The 16,541-nt window shown below is 40.8% G+C and overlaps 2 protein-coding genes across 2 annotated transcripts in view; one reads left to right on the top strand and one right to left on the bottom strand.

Moving 5' to 3' along the window:
- The window catches only part of ghdc (GH3 domain containing), a gene marked incomplete at its 5' end in the record, with an annotated part of 10,185 nt that extends 8,395 nt beyond the window's left edge, over window positions 1-1,790 (bottom strand). Inside the window, 2 exons of the mRNA XM_080835844.1 lie at window positions 932-1,231; window positions 1,697-1,790. Coding sequence (XP_080691970.1) covers window positions 932-1,231; window positions 1,697-1,790 — 394 coding nt within the window. The remainder of the gene's footprint in view (window positions 1-931; window positions 1,232-1,696) is intronic.
- Window positions 1,791-3,288: 1,498 nt separating this feature from the next.
- Window positions 3,289-11,624, top strand: LOC308362933 (L-amino-acid oxidase-like; the record flags this gene model as incomplete). Its single annotated transcript, XM_080835659.1, has 7 exons — window positions 3,289-3,319; window positions 4,942-5,144; window positions 5,786-5,898; window positions 6,265-6,466; window positions 8,988-9,056; window positions 10,144-10,280; window positions 10,859-11,624. The coding sequence occupies 7 exons, from the start codon at window positions 3,289-3,291 to the stop codon at window positions 11,622-11,624; spliced, it is 1,521 nt and encodes a 506-aa protein (XP_080691785.1).
- Between the last annotated feature and the right edge of the window lie 4,917 nt (window positions 11,625-16,541).

The following is a 16,541-nucleotide window of genomic DNA, read 5'->3' as shown; positions in this document are numbered from 1 at the left end:
ATTACAAAACACAATGCAACAAAATAACATTCAATCCAATCCAACCGCAGTCAAGGGCAGAGGACATACATGATGCCTTAGATCAAACTAAAGGAGTCTTGGAGGGTTGTGTTGTTTTAGTATTATGTTCTATGTTTGATACTTGCTTGATAGATTGCTTACAAATCTGATGACTATAACCATACCTGCAATAAATATTGTAATCTGTAGTGTGACAAAACGATTCATTCATTTAGAAACTACGGAGCCTCAAAGGGGACATGGGCGAAAGCAAAATTAATAATACTTCTTTAAAGTGTTTGGTACGCACCAGAAACCACGTGTGCATCTGACAACAGATATCACATGTGCAATAATTCCTTGTGAGAACAGGACATTTTTTCATGCACACAAGAAACTTTAAAGATGTATTTTTTGTGCCTATGTCCCTTAGGGGCTCTGTGAACAGCACATCCAATCCTATTAGAATAATACATGCAGTGATGTCTGTGCCTATGCCAGCATGAATATAAGAAGGGTGTGGTCATAACCAGAATACTTCTGAAAGCCCACCGAACTTAAATGTCCAATCTAAACCATGTGGGCACAGGTCGTTGCATAGCAACCCGGCATGCTATGTGTAAAGTGACCGTCACTTGAAGGGGCGGAGTCCTGCGCTTCGGAACTTACACAACGCACGACTTTCAACTTCATTCATTCCGAATAGAACCTCATGGGCCTCCAATAAACACAAAGCAACTATGCTTCTTCATGCCGGATCTCATGGTTGCTGGGTTGAATTCCATGCAATATATATGATGATAACACTATGTTTACGACAGAGACAGTAGATAGCATGTCTCCGTTACCCAACAGTTAGCACTTCGACAGCATGAGCTGCTATTTGGGAACGCATTCATCGTGTGTTATTGTTGTGTGTTTGTGCTGTTACCTTTAATCGAAGCGAAGTCGTACTGTTTACCGTACAGAGTGTTCGCGTTCTTCTGCAACCGTTTCAAGAGCGTCTCTTCTTGCGCACGCCGAATGTCCTGTGTATCAGTCTCCAGTTTGGCTCTCTGTCGCTTCCCCAACCAGCCCACCAGCTTCACGGCGAGGTATTGGCTGAGAAGACTGCCGACGGCCCGGTTCTCTCCCTTCACCCTCCATCTGATATCTCTCCAGAGCAAAGCCATTCCACCCAGAGACAGCACGCCGAACGCAGTGGGTAGAGGACGCACCATTCCTGGTAGCCCTGTTACAAAACAGAGAACTTGCAGTTATGTACACATGCCACAAGATGGCGCTGCACACCATTTCCCCACAAACAGGAGAAGAAAAACTCGTCAGCTCCATCAGTGCTCTGGTACTTTCCAAACAACAATCCCTTTATTTTTACAGCCACATTTTAGTACCCTAATTGCGCCTACTAGCCTATTGCAATAAGAATGGAGCCACCTACCAACCTACTTTTAAATATACGACAAAGGTGTGTACTTATATACTCTTACACGGGCCTGATGTTTATCATGGTAACGTTATCTCAACCGCAAAAATGTAGCGATCTTTACAACAGGCCTATATTGCTCGTCTTAGTGCAGCTTTATCAACAGTTCTCATCACGGAAAATCGCCATGGCATGGCCTTGATCCGTTGAAATGTTTGAGTTTACACAGAAGAATATAGACTTGCTTGGCAATGCCAGTTCGAGTTATCTTACCAAAACTTAGACCAACTGCGACTACAACAGCGAGAATTCCGATGATCCCAGAGCACAGGATTGCTTTAAAACCCAGGGTTGCCATCTTTCGCATAGCCTCGGCTACAACATGTCAAACACAAACACGAACCGAAACAAAAACTTTCATGTTGTGCGCAACAGTGTCTGACGTGTATTTTCCGAGATGTGCTCCTTTTCACATTGTAGCTGTCATGTCCTTTAGTCCGAGTTGAAGAATAGCGGGTGTCATACTCAGTGACATTACATTTGTTTGGCTAAATATTCTTTACTTCCTTATTCCAACATCGGACACCGTGACAGCTACGCTCGCGAAGACCCGATGATGTCACCGTTACCGCCCACAGAATTGACTGGATTCAACTCCTTCTATTCCATGCGTTCTATCCGTGGATTTGCTTAGACAAATGTTTGGTAAAGACGACAACCTGATAAAAAGGTTCATATCTGTCAGCAAAACACAAGAGTTGGTGATTAAACCAGTGGTTCTCACAGTGTGGGGTTGTCAAAGAGATCACCCGGTAAGACTTTAAAAATGTTTAAATGACTGAAAGCTCTCAGAACTCTGATGACATAAAATTAGAAGGAAAAAAAACGTATAACCCCTCAACTGCTCAGAGAGTCTTAACATCTGAGTACAGTACCATGTCCTCTGCACACTGCACACTGCACCAAGATCTCTGTTTCAGATGCTGCAGTCACTCCAGTGATCTCCATCTATAAAAAGACAACAGATCAGACCATATAGCCTAATTGTGAATTTTTATGATTAATAAATTCATAAGGTGACTAGACCGACGTACCACATAGTGGTGCGTAATATGACTGCCGTATAGAGTGAGAGAATGAGCAAGAAATAAGTAATTATGAAGATATTTTCCGAAAACTGTGTTGGCTTGAATGATGTTGAATGATGTATGTTTCCGGCAACAATATGTAGAGTATTCGTTTACACATTCATGAATTACTTTCATAATGAAGTGTGTACTTGCCATACAAACATTGTAATTTCTGTCTTAATGGTTTTCAAGCTATTGCCCAAAAAGTGCTTTGAGCCTACCCCTACTTCAGGGGCCGCTACCACAAGGGGACACGCACAACTAGGGACACAAACCAGCCATATCAGCCATTTGGGGCTGCAATCATGCCAAGTTTCATGTGGATTGGTGGTGAAGTCTAAGTATATGAAATTGTTCGCCAAAAATTGGTTGTAAGAAATAGAGGAAGAAGAAAACACAAAGACTAGTGTCAAAGTGGCCAGACAAAACTTTTGCCATTCCAAACAGCTCATCATTTGCAGCGCAACTCCTATAGTTCACGCCCTGCTTTTAAAGCAGCGACTTCTCAGCAGTCATGAGTGCACACCTCGCCGAATGCTGATGTAACCGAGTGGTTATTAACAATCTGAGTTTTTGCTATCTGTTTCATTCATGACTTCTGACTCCCTATAGTTACGACACTGGGTAGGTAGAAGGCTCGATTGCGATTGGTCTTTTCCCTTGCATCCTGTACACGAGTTGTATTACTTATAGGCTTCCAAGGCTCGCGCTCTAGAGGGAAAAGATACTTGCAAGATGTGTCAAAGCGGAAGAATCTGCCGATACGGTAAGTTGCTATAATATAGACTACTAATCGATCTCATTGTAAACCAGAGAGTTAGACTACCCTATACACTGTTTTACGATATAGTCATATTAGCAGCAAAATGTAATGCAACACATATATTGGTCTTACACTGCAGTCAGTGCATAAATCCAAACACTAACACAATAATTCAAGCTCTGAAATGTTGGTGTAACTAGGCGCTTACGTTTGACATTCTTACAATGGCAAATCAAGTTATCATCACTGAGAGAGAGAAACAAATTGTACTCATTAATTTAGAGTCTTACTTTCAAAACTATATGGAATAGATTTCCTAAAGCCTTCTTAACAATATGTTGTTCATAAATTATACCTATGAGATGTACCGCAACATTTCAAGGTGCTTCCCAGAATGTCCTTAGCTTAGTTAACCTGTGCTAAGAGACACTTTCAAGTTCAAGTTCAAGTGTTTTTATTTGTCACATACAATACATTGAAGTGAAATGTTAAAAGGTATATGCTCCACACTGTGCAAAAATAAATCAAATATAAAATGAATTAATTAATTTATGAAGATGAGATTAAAAATGTAAATACAATCAAATTGAAAAATAACTCTAATAAAAATAAGGTGTTGAATTAAAAATTTGAATTTAAATGTCTCACTGCATGTGGATTAAAAACTTCTCTTAAGTCTCTCAGTCCTTGAGTTTAGGCTTCGTAGGCGTCTACCCGACGGCAGCAGGGTGAAGAGGCTGGCATTGAAGAGTCGTATCATATGGTCCATTCTCAGCTAGACCTGAACACAGTTTTGAGATAAAACATTTTAGATTCTAAAAATGTTGTGCTAGTGTCTGGATGCATTGTATTTACAAGTATTTCTTATTAATGTTCTTTCTAATAATGATCGACTGCGCTTTAATATAACTTGTGTCCATCATACTCTTGCGCATGCTTAACCCTACGTGAATGACAATAATCAATTCACATGGATTAAACCTCTTAAGGTATACTTAGGAAGGTTTCTTTTATGGGAACTCTAAGCTTGGGAAATGTACATAAGAAGTAAACATCTTTAGTAAGGTATGCCTCTAAAGTCTTTGTAAAACACTTAGGCACACCGTTACTGGGAAAACCACCCCAGATCATTCAGATGTTCCTTTGAAGAGAAAGATTCTCATTTTGTTATGTCATTAATGACAGCATACATGTCTCTGTGTAGGATGTTTTATTTAAGTACATTTACAATCTTATTGTGTATGTTGCTTATATGTATTTCAGTAACAGCAGTGTAGCATCTAGGTTGCTCTGACTTCCTTGGGCAACAGTTGTTCTTGGGACTACATTTATTTTGTTGCATAACGGACAATTTAATTGTAATGCAGCTGTGTAACAATTCACCAGCTTCCCACATGAATTTTAATTTTGATTAAGAAGGCACATGTGAATGACGTCACAGACTCAAGCTTTACAACGATTGGCTGCAGTATTTCATGTCCTAGGAACAACTGTTAGCCAAGGAAATCAGGGCGAGCATAGCACCTACGTACAGGTTGTTTTTCTGTCTAAATAAAACATGAATCATTTTTCAAAATTGAACGAATTGTCAGTAAACATTTAAACATTTAATTGGTCTACTGCAGTTGCACTAATCGTCCTTCTCAGCCGTCCTGGAGACGCTGAGGATCCCCTCTTCCACTGTCTGAGTGACCCTGATTATGATGAGCTGTTGGCCATTATAAAGCATGGCCTGCCCCCCACTCAGACTCCTCGCCATGTGGCTGTAATCGGAGCAGGTGTGGCTGGACTGACTGCAGCAAAGTTTTTGGAGGGTGCTGGACATAAGGTTTCCAGTTTTCTAAAACTGATTGTTCAAATCCTTGATTGTAATTGGCTAAAAGCCGTTGTAAAATCCAGCACAACCTTACAATTTGACCTCATAACATTCTATGATAACATTCCATATTACTGCGCAGCGTATTCATATAGCGCATTTCATACCCAGTGTTCCATCTGGCTGTTGCGTTGCTTCAAGGGTTGCGTGGCAACGATTTATTTAGGAACTATATTTTATGCGTTTCTGCATAATCCTGCTAACAAACAAACAGACAAACAAACAAACAAACATGGCGGAAGAATGACGGTTTATCGTTAAACTATTGTTTCTTAAATTGAATTATCTTTATTTATGAAACCATATCAAATATTTGTAGTAACAGTTTTAGAAAAGCAATAAGCCCCGCGAGTCTGTGGTTTGCGCCGATTTTAGAACAGGTAAACAACTCCCCTTACCTGTTCTAAAATCAGCGCAAACCACGGACTCGCGGGGCTTATTGCTTAAATCTACAACTCATCCCTCATGAATAATGAATGTCTGCAGCGCTGATTTCATTATGCATTAATGTATTTAAATCTAAAACCAAAAATCTTCCCTCATTGAAAGAGCACCTGTGTTGCTTTTGGTATTGCTACTGTCTATATATCTAGGTGACACTCATTGAGGCAAGTCATCGTATAGGCGGAAGAGTGGATACTTACAGGAATGACAGTGAGGGCTGGTATGCAGAGATGGGAGCCATGAGGATCCCAAGCATGCACAGGTGAGCTGTGATCCCTTTCAACTGTAGTAGTAGTACAGCATTTTCTGGTCCAACTTGGTTTATGACATCCATAACAAGAATGGGAGCATTCAGAGAATGCAAACCTCAGTTGTGACCTTGACCTTTGACCTTGACATCTGAAAATCTAATCAATTATTGCCATTATATTACCCAATCTCCCCACAAAGTTTGATGGAAATCGGTCCATGCGTTTCTGCATAATCCTGCTGACAAACAAACAAACAAACAGACAAACAAACAAACAAACAATCAGACAAACAAACAAACAAACAAACAAACATACAGGGGTGAAAACATAACCTCCTTGGCGGAGGTAATGACAAGCAAATGCAATTTGTTTCACAGAATCCTATTGGCACTTGTGGAAAAATGGGGCCTTCCACTGAACAGGTTTATTGAAGAGGACATAAACACATTTTATTTTGTTAATGGGCTGCTTGAAAGAGCCTACAAGGTGCTCCACAACCCCGATGTGCTTATGTACCCTGTAGATCAGGGTGAGTGTGGAAAATCAGCTGAGGAACTCTTCACTCAGGCACTACAGAAGGTCAGTTTACATTACCTCGGGAACTTACATACCGTAAATCCTCAAATAAAGACCGGGATTCAATAAGACGCCGGGCTTCAGATAGTAGCCGGGGTCGTGGTCCATACGGACAAAATAAAGGCCGGGCTCCGAATACAAGCCGGGGGTAAAATAAAAGTAGCCTATATAACTGTAGCCTACCAGCATCAGTCCGTCGGCTCAAAGTAGACATCACAATTTAATTGAATGCATTTCACAAATACATGTTCTCCTCATGCTTAATATTATATAATATTGTTGACTAATTTCACGGGCTGTTTGCAATAAAAAAAGAAATGTCCCCACGTAGGACTATAGGCGAATTTGTTATTGTTCATGAAGGCGCGTCTGGCAATTTGTTATGGTTTAGCCTAAATGCACGTATCGTATAGCCTACTGTTGTTTATCTGTAACGTTTTAGTTGGCTAGGTTACTTTTTCCAGAGGGATCATAAAGCAGTAGTAGACTTAAGCGGGGTTCACACTAGACTTCTTTTTTTAGAAAAAAGCGCAGCCTTCAGCGCCTTTTGAGCTCTTCAGAATTCATGGATATTATGTGACGTCACTGTCTTTTAGTTGCTGTGTCTTAGCACTCTACTGAACAAGCTAGAGTGCTAATAGCTAGCCAGCTATTTACCCCTTCACCCAGGAATTTGGCTACAACTCGTTAGCAAATATTGGCATTCTTGCCTGCTCAGAAGAGTTTCTGTACGCTTGAAATCTCCGGTTTATGGGAATGGATTATGTACAAGATACATGTCAATGTCGGGAAAAGAAAGTTGGGGCAGATGCTTTGCAAAAACACAGTTAATCGCTAACGGGTAGTAGCATGCTAACATTAGATAGGTAGCTCAGACACCTCGCAAATCCTCTTAGACATATTTTTCAGTTACAATAATGTGCTTTTTAAATTGTACAGTGTCTATTTCTCTGTAACTTTCTAAAAATCTAAGCAAAAAAAAGTTTAACTAAAATCCTCTAGGTTCAAATACGATGATCTACGGCGTTTGGTCGGTTAAACTAAGATAGAAGGTTACTAGGGAAGGTACGCGACTACCTACTCTCCTCGTCCTGATAGGTCAGCTGTCAAAAAGGCGCTTGACGTTACCCGGCGCTTTTCTGAAAAGTTGAGAAAATTGAACTCAAAAAGGCGTCGGAGGTTGCGCTTTTTTAGAAGTTTTTAAAAGGCGGCGCCTTTTTGAAAAGGTGTCCGCCTTTTTGCTTTTTCCCATAGAGTTGCATGTAAAAAAGGCGCCGAAAGCGGCGCATTTTTCTAAAAAAAGAAGTCTAGTGTGAACCTAGCCTTACGTTCATTTGATATTAAATTCAAAGAGATGAACATGCTGATTGCTGAAGAACATTCGGGAGAAAAAGCAGCAAATAAGTTTGACATTGACCCGAGACGAATGTGAAAGGCTACGACTAGCAGGTGGAGGAAGAAAGAAAGTTAGACTAGATATCAAACCAGCTCGTTGAATACATTTTTTCAGTCCGCAATAAGCATAATAGAGTGTCTAGAAAAATGATTAAAATCAAGGCTTTGAAAATCTTTTCCTCCGTGACTGACAGTAGAGACCATAACTCCGATGTTTATTTTCACGTTGACACTGCACATAAAGCGCTACGCGATGTGCAGAGTGTGTTGAACGCTTATGCAATGAATTATATTAGCCTACTGCAATTATGCCCATTATTTGATTTAAATAATACAATTCTATAACAGAAGATAAGTAAGAAATAATGTATAGAACGCTGGTCATTGTCGGGAAAATAAGCCCCGACAGGGCGAACAGCACCCCGACGCGAAGCGGAGGGGTGTTGCTTCACCGTGAAGGGGCTTATTTTGACCGGCGTTTATGACCGGCATTGTTTGTTTTTGTTACTATACGTAGTGTTAAAAAGCAGATAAATAGTTCGCCAAAGACGTTGAACTTCAAAGACAGTTGAACATTCTTTAGAACACAGCTGCTCAACCGTCCACTGAAACTCCCTTGATAAGTTACCGTACTACTTGCGGAGTGCTACGAAAGATGTGAATCAGAGGCAAAAAGGCCACTTTCCTTGACAGCGGTCATTATTGCATAGCAACGGACAGTTATAATAGTTGACCGCAGAATGTTGGGAAGCCCCATTCAAGTGAATGGAGCATTCTACAGCATTAAAAAGAGCCGTGTAATAAGTAAGAAATAAAGGCCTGCCCTTAATACAAGCCTGCCCCATATAAAGGCCGGTGCGCTGTGCAGCCTAAGTAAATAAAAGCCATATAAAGGCCGATGCGCTGTGCAGCCTAAGTAAATAAAAGCCATATAAAGGCCGATGCGCTGTGCAGCCTAAGTAAATAAAATCCCTGGCCACAATTTGAGGATTTACGGTATGTGATGTTCATTTTCACATCCAATTTCAAAATGCAGAATGCTTGAAACAGTAAATGGTCTACATATGTATGAAACTGTATCATATTATATTTTTATTATTTTATTTATTTATTATATTTTTCCTTACAGATTAGAGATGAAGTGAAAAGAAAAGGTTGCAAAGCGACACTGGAGAAATACGATTCATTTTCTGTAAAGGTACGCCTCCATAGCCACAGACCCCTTCATGTAATACATTTTCCGGTAATAACCCTAAACACTTACTAAGTTTTCTTAGAATAAAACACACCACAAGCCAGAGCAAAGTTTTAACAGATTGTTTAACGCCCTGGATCCTAGTCGGATAATTCGTTCTGCCGTCTGTGTGACCAAAACAATCCCTTTATTCACAAGCAGTGGTTACACCATAGATTGATCATTAACATTGGTTTCACAACATAGAGTAAGAAGTTCTGTACCTGCAGATGTCTAACTTATTTTGTACTAGACAATGCTAGTCTCAGGTATCAGTGTCTTATCAGATGGTTTCACAGGCTTTAGTTTCTGTGGAAAGGTACTGCTCCCCTAAAATCAGAACACAATACACAGAGCAGTCCAAAGCATTCACTTTAGTCTTGATAGCTCTGAATCCAGCGATAAACTTTAGACAATAGAACCACGAGGTGAATCAAAGGTCTTGGTGTTTATTTCTCACGTACGCCTGCAGGGAGCCAATTCCAAATCAAGTAGACAGGGTAAAGACTGAAGAGTATCACAGTGTTACAAGTTAAATACTGGTCGATCATGGGAGGATACCTTGGGGTGATAGGTCAAGGTAGGTCAAGGTGGGCAAAGGGGGATATGAGTGGGAGGGGAGGTGAGGTGACCACCACCCCCACGGAATGTTCCGGAACATGCATCCTGGTAAGAAGGTGATGTGTATTACATAGGCCATGAGTAGAGAGGGGATGTCTAGAAAGGTTCCGTTTAGCATAGGCCATGGGTGAGGGTGAGGCCAGACTGTGAATACACATGGCACGCACACACACAAGAGCATACATGTATGCAATGGTAATTATATGACTATATCAATTTCCATCAGTCTACATATTCATGATAATATAGAATAATCTTTTACATACTGTACATCACAGAGGCATGAGGGTTAACACAGATGGACTCTCTCAAAGTTAACTAATTTAACGTTGTTGCCAAAGTGTCAGTGTATCTTGCTTTAAAGATGTAAACATTACGTTTCCCCCCTGAGACAGAAGAAGCCTGACAGATGAAAGTATCCATTTTTCAGGAATACCTGGTGAAAGAAACTAACCTGAGCCGTGGAGCTCTGCGTATGCTCGGAGACATCCTCGATGAGAGCAGCTTCTTCTTCACGGCCCTGATAGAGGCTCTCTACCTGCAGTCTGATATAGGAGATAATATTGAGTGAGAATTTGTGTGTGTGTGTGTGTGTGTGTGTGTGTGTGTGTGTGTGTGTGTGTGTGTGTGTGTGTGTGTGTTTGTGTGTGTGTGTGTGTGTGTGTCTGCTTGTGTGTGTGTATGCGTGTGGGTGTGTGTGTGTGTGTGTGTGTGTTTCTATATCGGTTCCTCCCTCTATCTCTCTCTCCCCCCCTCCCCCCTCTCCCTCTCCTTCTCTTTGTCTCATCCTGTGAGCCAATATGTGTGCTTTACCTCTTGATATGGCACAAGGATATAGTTACTATGCCTCACCCATTATGAATGCAAAATGAATGAATTGTTTTCTACACGGCTCTGATAGAGGCGCTGTACCTGCAGTCTGATATAGGAGATAATATTGAGTGAGAATTGAATGTAATGTTAATTCTTCCATTCATCGCAAAACACTTATTCAAAACAAGTTACTATTACTATTAATCAAAATGTTATGTAAGGGATAATGTATGACCGGCGTTCTACAGCATTAAGAAGAGCCGTGTAATAATGACTAATAGACGCACTGTGCTGAGCACATCTCAAATAAAAACAATCTATCTCTTTTTCAGGTATTATGAATTTACAGGTGGAATGGACAAATTCACCAGTGCATTTTATGACGTTCTCAACTGCCCAATTCTTCTTAACTCCAAGGTCAAACGCATAACCCAATCAGACAGTCGTGTTACTGTGCACTATGTGGACGGGCGCTTCCCCTCCTCTCTGTCCCATATCACTGTTGATTATGTCCTTGTCACCGCTACGGCTAAGGCCACACTGTTCATAGAGTTTGAGCCTCGGCTGTCGGACATTAAGATGGAGGCACTGCGCTCCGTGCACTACTCGGCCTCCACCAAGGTGGTGCTCAGCTTCAGTGAGAAGTTCTGGGAAAAGGACGGGATCAAAGGCGGGAGGACGGTGACGGACCGGCCCTCTCGCTTCATCTACTACCCCAGCCATGGGTTCTCAGGGCGGGGTGGGGCTTTGCTGGCGTCCTACACCTACTCCGATGACGCCGCTCTCTTCAATGGGGTTAGGGATGACGACCTGATGCTGCTGATGCTTGATGAATTGGTCAAGATCCACGGGGAGGGCATCCGTCGCTTGTGGACAGGGGGTGTGGTGAAGAAGTGGGATCTGGATCCGTACAGCTTGGGGGCCTTTGCCATCTTCACGCCCTATCAGAGAACAGACTACGCCTCCGCTTTGCTCCAGAGGAAGAACAGCATTCACTCTGCGGGAGAGCACACGGCTCTGCCTCATGCGTGGATTGAGACAGCAATGAAGTCTGCCCTCAGGGCTGCCAACAACATTAATATGGAGGGGGCACTGTAGCTCACACAGTAGCTCACACAGTCTTTAAAAGGCAGCTTAAAACCTATCTTTTTACCAAATCATTTTATTAATTGTATCTGGCACAATTTATTTCTCTGTAACTTGCACTATTTTTACTATTTCTCTTTTAAACTGTTTTAAGGGTTGTATGACTTTTATTCCTTTTATCATGATTTTAGAAATCCAAGCCTATCAGAACACCAGGGTATCTTTCACTCCATGTATTGCTCCTGCTGCTTGCCTTTATTGAATTTATGTAAAGCACTTTGAATTGCAACTTTTGTATGAAATGTGCTATATAAATAAAGTCTTACTTACTTACACAGTAGCCCCGTCCACATTCGGGCTTGACGCCCATGGAGGACACGGGTTCGATTCCGGCCCGATGTCATTTCTCCAGTCCATTCCCCACCTCTTCTCCCTCTCATTTCCTGTCCCACTCTTAACTAACCTTTCAATTAAAGGCATAAAAAGGCCAAAAAACAAATCTTTAAAAAAAAAAAAACATTAATATGCTCGCTGGGAAAGGGACATGATCCACTGATGCTCGCTGGGAAAGGGACATGATCCACTGCAGGGTCGTTGAGTGGTGCTGCCCAGAGGGGTTGCTGGAATGACCTGTAACGTGTAGTTTTGATTCGTGAAGGATGATTGGAAGATTTGCTCAGTGAACCTTTGATACTCCATCTGTGCCTTTAGTGTCTGTGGAATGGTTGGCCAGATGTCGCCAAAATCTTAAAGATTTAAAAAGATGATTTATGTCCAATCACTGTGCCGAAGTAGTTCAGCATTTGGAGGTGAAACTAGGGGTTGGGGGCTGCGTTGGGCTTGTGTGTTTTTCCTAGATAGTGGGCTATGAATCTCACCTCATTTTTTAAGATTAAATAAATAATGAGCAGCATTGCTTTTCTAAGGTTCAGGTAACATCAAGGTAACATCAGAGATGTTATTACACCCAATGTCTTGTGTATTTAACTGCTTGTGTAGGACAGGCCTTATTGTGGGTATTGTGATTATTATGTTATTGCGGTCTGCAAACTAACTTTGCATTCTGATAGACACCAAAGCACAAATCAGAATGAACAGAAATGCTCTTTGATAATAATGATGATAAGAACACCAATTATAAGTATTGAAAATAAAATATTTCATACGAAATATCTGTGATATATACTTGATATATACTATCATATGTGTTATGACTGTGGCATTGAATTATTGATAGCCAGCCAGTAATTATAATGGAGGGAAAAAACCGCTGTCTGGATTTGTGATCCTTTGTAATACTATAACGGCAGGTCAGAGTAAAAACTCACTATGAAATTGTAGGCAGTTTGGCATTTCAGATGTGAAATACATAGATGAATAGCCAAAATGACATATTCCACTCAAAACGAGTCCTGAATCAGTAAACTCACTCAAGATCACATCATCATAACTTGAACTGTTTTGAGTATGTCGGTCACTACTAGGGGAAACCAGGTGTTTTAATCTTACGGCCCGCTTCCTTCCTGACTTACTGTTTGGTAACAATGATGTTCCGCTGACGAAGAGTGAGAGGAGGGTAAGACTTATAAGAGTTACTAAAAAATAATTCACTTGTGAAAGTGTGTGCAAATGTATGTGGACATAAAACTGCCCGAAAAAGGTATTATCACCGTGTCACTACATTGAGTCTGTTGCCACTTTAGCTGGTCTACTCAAAACCAATGATGGATTCTTGTTGGGCACTGATCTTGACTCCACATTCCACTGAAACCTGATGATCTCACTATGAGGTGTGAGGCACCTTGTCCTGTTTAAGCATCTTTGATGTTTAATTCTGGATGACTAAGCAGTGCAGAAACATATGTGTCACACAGAGGAGCTAACAACAGATGAATTCCCTGCATTGGCTGTGCAACTTGATGCTGAGGTGTCTTTGCATTCTCACCATGTGATCATCTGACCCCATTGTGGTTTAATCTGCAGCAGCACCCCCTCCATTCTCACGGTTGACAAATGAACCAGTCTACTGTGGTGGCATCAGTGGATCTTCCCAGGCTTGTCAGAGTGAACTGAGTTTAAGCTGTGACATGAGAAACGAAGTGACATTACAGTATATCATTAGGTCATATTTACAAAGATTATTTAACATTAAAAATGTTAGGTATAGGCCTACTCATACCAAAAGCATAGTCAAAATGCCTGACATTGAATTGTTAATAATGTGATGGATACAAAATGGTGCTGACACTGAGGGTGTTCTTCCACAAGTATTAATTGTAATATTCTCTCAACAACACATGTCCTTGCTCACTGTGTGTGTGTGTGTGTGTGTGTGTGTGTGTGTGTGTGTGTGTGTGTGTGTGTGTGTGTGTGTGTGTGTGTGTGTGTGTGTGTGTGTGTGTGTGTGTGCGTGTGTGTGTGTGTGTGTGTGTGTGTGTGTCCTTGCTCACTGTGTCACAGGTATGCTAGTTTAGGACAATGCAGGTTGTCTCCTTGTTAGTCCTCCACATTTAAAGCAGCAATAAGGAGTTCTGTTCCAAAACTAGTAAGCTAACTACCTAAAAGGCATGCAAAAACCTTGCAAACAACACCAACAGCCCAGCTGACACTGATATAAGCTTGTCAACACACTCACTCGTGTCTTTTGGCAGTATAGCTGGCAATGTCATGCGTGTGAAAGCCTTCTTCCTTTTATGCAGGGGGTTCCAGCCCGTTACACAGACCTAGATAGGGCATAACTTGGATGGCTAGTGGGGCAAACAGAGGTGTTTATCTGTCTTTCACATGACCATATGCTATCAAAATGAATTTAAGGATGGTACCAAAACTAGTTGCCTATAAATCCATACCTCAAAAAGTGTCCAATTGTTGCATAGTGTTACTTTAAGCACAAAAGTCATATAAGCAAATGAAATCCACAACTCCACTCCGAATCTCACTTCACCAAACTGACTTAAACTTAGAGACTGGTTTAAATCAAGAACTTGGTACAAACAATAAAGCTTTGTAATTATTGTAGTTATAAATTGTCATTTTTTTTTTACTTAACACTACTCTTTGTTTTGCTAGTTAATTGTTTTGTTTTTCTCAATAGATTGTGGATTGAATTCGAAAAATGTTTATATTCTAACAAAGACTAACAAAAAAAAAGGATTTAGCATATTAAATCACAACGGTGCAAACTTGCATGGTGTAACAAGATGGAAGTAGATCCATTGCAGGGAATGAGACACATCACTAAGTTTTGTTGGGCATCAAACTGATCATGTGTCTTTGGACTTTAACCAGTTTGTCTATGTGAATGTGACCCAATAATGTATTTATATTCTAAGACTATCAAAAAAAGCATTTTACATATTGTACATACGAATGGCGTAACAAATTGGTTGTAGATCAATCACAATGAATAAGACACATCACTAATCTTTGTTGGGCATCAAGCTGAGCATGTATCTTTGGACTTTAACCAGGTTGTCTATGTGAATGTGAACCAACTCCGGTTTAGTCTGCAGCCACACTCTCTCTTGTTTGCAAGCCTGACCACACAGCTCAGCAGAAGATGCATCATAAGACCACACAGGCCTCATGGCATCAACTCCTAATGACTTCCTCTGAGGTCATCAGAGTACTGTGATACAGATATACTTAACAATAGATGGGGTGGCAGTGTGGAATCACAAAATCAACACTTCATCTAACCACATGAGGCAGTAGAAGTTAATAGGAGTGTGTGTCTTGTTTTAGGTTAAGATCAGACACCCCTTGATTTCACACAATAAAAGTTTTAATATATTAATTAAATGAAGTGCAATATTTTACTTTAGTTTCTCGAGATTCCTACTTATTTAGAGGTAAACTCCAGGTATTTGTTTTAACCTGGGCCCTTTTTCCTGCCTCTTTTGGTCCAAAAGAGTCTGACAACATAGACAGACAAAATACTTTTGGGTTTTATATAGGAGAGGTAGAGGGAATCATTGCCAAATTCAGTAGAATGAATACTTTGGTTTTTGGCTCCTGTAAACACAGTAACCTACGTTTGAGTCAGATATTCTTCAAACATTACTGTAATGTAGGGCATGCAGTACTGTCTTTTACCACTAGAAAGCACTAGTTGCTTGTTCATTACTGTTCCGGTTTCAATTACTGAATACTGTAATGTCCTTCATATCAATTAAAGCAGCAATACGGAGTTCTGTTCCAAAACCAGTCAGATAACTCCCGAAAAAGGCATGCAACACACACACACACACACACACACACACACACACACACACACACACACACACACACACACACACACACACTAAAGGCATGTGAAAACCTTGCAAACACCACCAACAGCCCAGTTGACACTGATATAAGCTTGTCAACACACTCACTCGTGTCTTTTGGCAGTATAGCTGATAATTTCATGCGTGAGAGATTTTCTACAATTTTTGCAGGGTGTACCAGCCCGTTACACAAAACTACATAGGGCACATCCTGAATGGCTAGTGGGGAAGACACATGTGGTTATCTGTCCTTCAGATGACCATATGCTATCAAAATAATTTTGAGGATGATACCAAAACGACTTGCCTATAAAACCATACCTCAAAAAGTGTCAAATTGTTGCATAGTGTTACTTAAACAATTGTGAAAATATACAAAAACAACCAGTATGGCCCTTGTGCTAGAAAAAAGCATTTTACAGCACATAGTACATTTCCAAATTATGATGTCACATCTTTAACTGTTCAACTCGAAACTGTCTGATGGATTTTTCATTGTTGAGCACTTTTTTATTGTCCCCCCATTCCTCTTTGATGGCTGATAAGCGTATTATGGGATGTGGGGTGACATTAACGCAGCATCCCAGTCTCTTATAGTAGCTCCTCTCCTGCAGGCTTAACCAACGATCACTCAAGCAGCATGGAAAGATGGGCTTGT

Source organism: Sprattus sprattus (assembly GCF_963457725.1).
Source record: "Sprattus sprattus genome assembly, chromosome: 3".
Lineage (NCBI taxonomy): Eukaryota > Metazoa > Chordata > Actinopteri > Clupeiformes > Clupeidae > Sprattus > Sprattus sprattus.
Note: the sequence above shows the minus strand (reverse complement) of the source record. Positions and strands in the feature narration are given on the sequence as shown.